We start from the raw sequence: 1,562 nt of genomic DNA, 5'->3' as shown, positions 1-1,562 counted from the left end.
CTCCTCCCTGCTGTTCCCAGTCCTTGATCCACTCTCACTTGCTGTGCCATCCAGCTAAGGAACTCTACAGGCCAATGCTGATAATCTGGCTGGAAGTGTTTGCCTGCTCACTGCCCCCAGCTGCTGCCTGCCCACTCTGAGGAAGTCAGACCTGTAGGTTTGGGTGTTGCCTATGGAGTTTTGTCACATCTTGCAAAGGTTCATTGTAAGAAGTTATTGAAAGAGAAATGGCAGCAGGCCTACAGGTTCCAAAGTTATTGATAGGCAGTTGACAGAAGGAACAAAACCATTTTCTGTGACAAAAAGCAGGTTGAAAGTAAAGTTATAAACCATGTAAAAATTTGTCAGTTTTTAATAGTAATGACAGTATGAATTTCTAGGAGGACCTTCTAGCCTTTTTTGTATGTGGGGGAACAGAATGTGTGGATGTTCTCCTGATTAGTATCAAAGAACACCTGTGTGTGAGCAGGTACTTGCTGTATGCTGTGTTGATACACAGGACTGATCTCATACATTATTAATGTTGCAGGAATACACAGTTCTGACCACAGTGCTCTTTTGAGTTTAGGACCAATGGACAGGCTGCTCTTGGTCAAGTTTGTCTTTTAATTTCTTTTTTTTCTTTAGGGTGGAGTTTTAATGTTTTGATGTCAGGATGAAGAGCAAGATACCTGTCATCCTTCTAGCCTGTGGCTCCTTTAACCCCATCACAAACATGCACATGAGATTATTTGAGCTGGCTAGAGATCACCTGCACCAAACAGGTCAGTAAGGCGTGGTGAGGATCACACACACAGCGGTTTGCTGGGAAAAGGGAAAAAGAGTTTTAATACTTGCTTAGCTAAGCTGCCACTTTATGGCTGGCTTAATTTTAATGTTCTTTATTGATTATTTAATGTGAGGCTTTCATGGCATATTCAATACAGAAAGTCTAGCATTACCTCTGTCTTTGGCTCAGTGTGTAAACAAATAAAATGAGTGCTCGTGCAAATAAAGTGAGAGCTTTATCAGCAGTTTTAGGATCACGTTCGTGGAACTGGCTGAGCTTTGTGACAGAGTATGCTGCATAATTTTGAAGCTTAGAAGAATCATTTATGTTCAAATTTCGTGCTTTTATGATACAATGTGTTCAATATGAAGAAGTGTTACAGGTAGCAGTTTTGACAGTCAGGTGAAACTGGAGAAAAGAGGAAACCTTAAATATTCATTATCCATCTTCAGTAAGAGGCACTTTATCTCCCCAAGCAAAATAATTCCTTCATAAAGGAGATCAGAAAAGCAAGGTGGCAGCAGCTTAGAACATTTTGGCAACAAAGGAGGAAGATGGGTCACACCATGAACTTAGGCAAGAAACAGAAGAGCTGCTGAGCAGCACTGAACTCTAAGCTTGACCAACTACTTAGTTGCTGAAGGGGCTTTTGGTTTTGGGGTTTTTTTTTCATTTGGCAGGTAAAATATGCACTTAGGTTTCTGGAAGAGGTTGGGAGGGAATCAGAGTTTATTGGAATCTGTCAGAGAAGTTCCTCGGGAGGAGGTTCAGTAGGAACCTGAACAGCAAATAA

General features: G+C 41.3%; 1 protein-coding gene across 1 annotated transcript in view; it reads left to right on the top strand.

The window, feature by feature from the left end:
* Window positions 1-655: 655 nt before the first annotated feature.
* Window positions 656-1,562, top strand: part of NMNAT3 (nicotinamide nucleotide adenylyltransferase 3) — a 12,267-nt gene continuing 11,360 nt past the window's right edge. The window contains exon 1 of the mRNA XM_009070274.1: window positions 656-764. Within this exon, the coding sequence (XP_009068522.1) occupies window positions 656-764 (109 nt within the window). The remainder of the gene's footprint in view (window positions 765-1,562) is intronic.

The sequence above is a fragment of the Acanthisitta chloris genome, unplaced genomic scaffold (assembly GCF_000695815.1).
Source record: "Acanthisitta chloris isolate BGI_N310 unplaced genomic scaffold, ASM69581v1 scaffold29142, whole genome shotgun sequence".
NCBI classification, from domain to species: Eukaryota; Metazoa; Chordata; class Aves; order Passeriformes; family Acanthisittidae; genus Acanthisitta; species Acanthisitta chloris.
The sequence above is the reverse complement of the archived record's forward strand: the minus strand, read 5'-3'. Positions and strand labels throughout refer to the sequence as shown.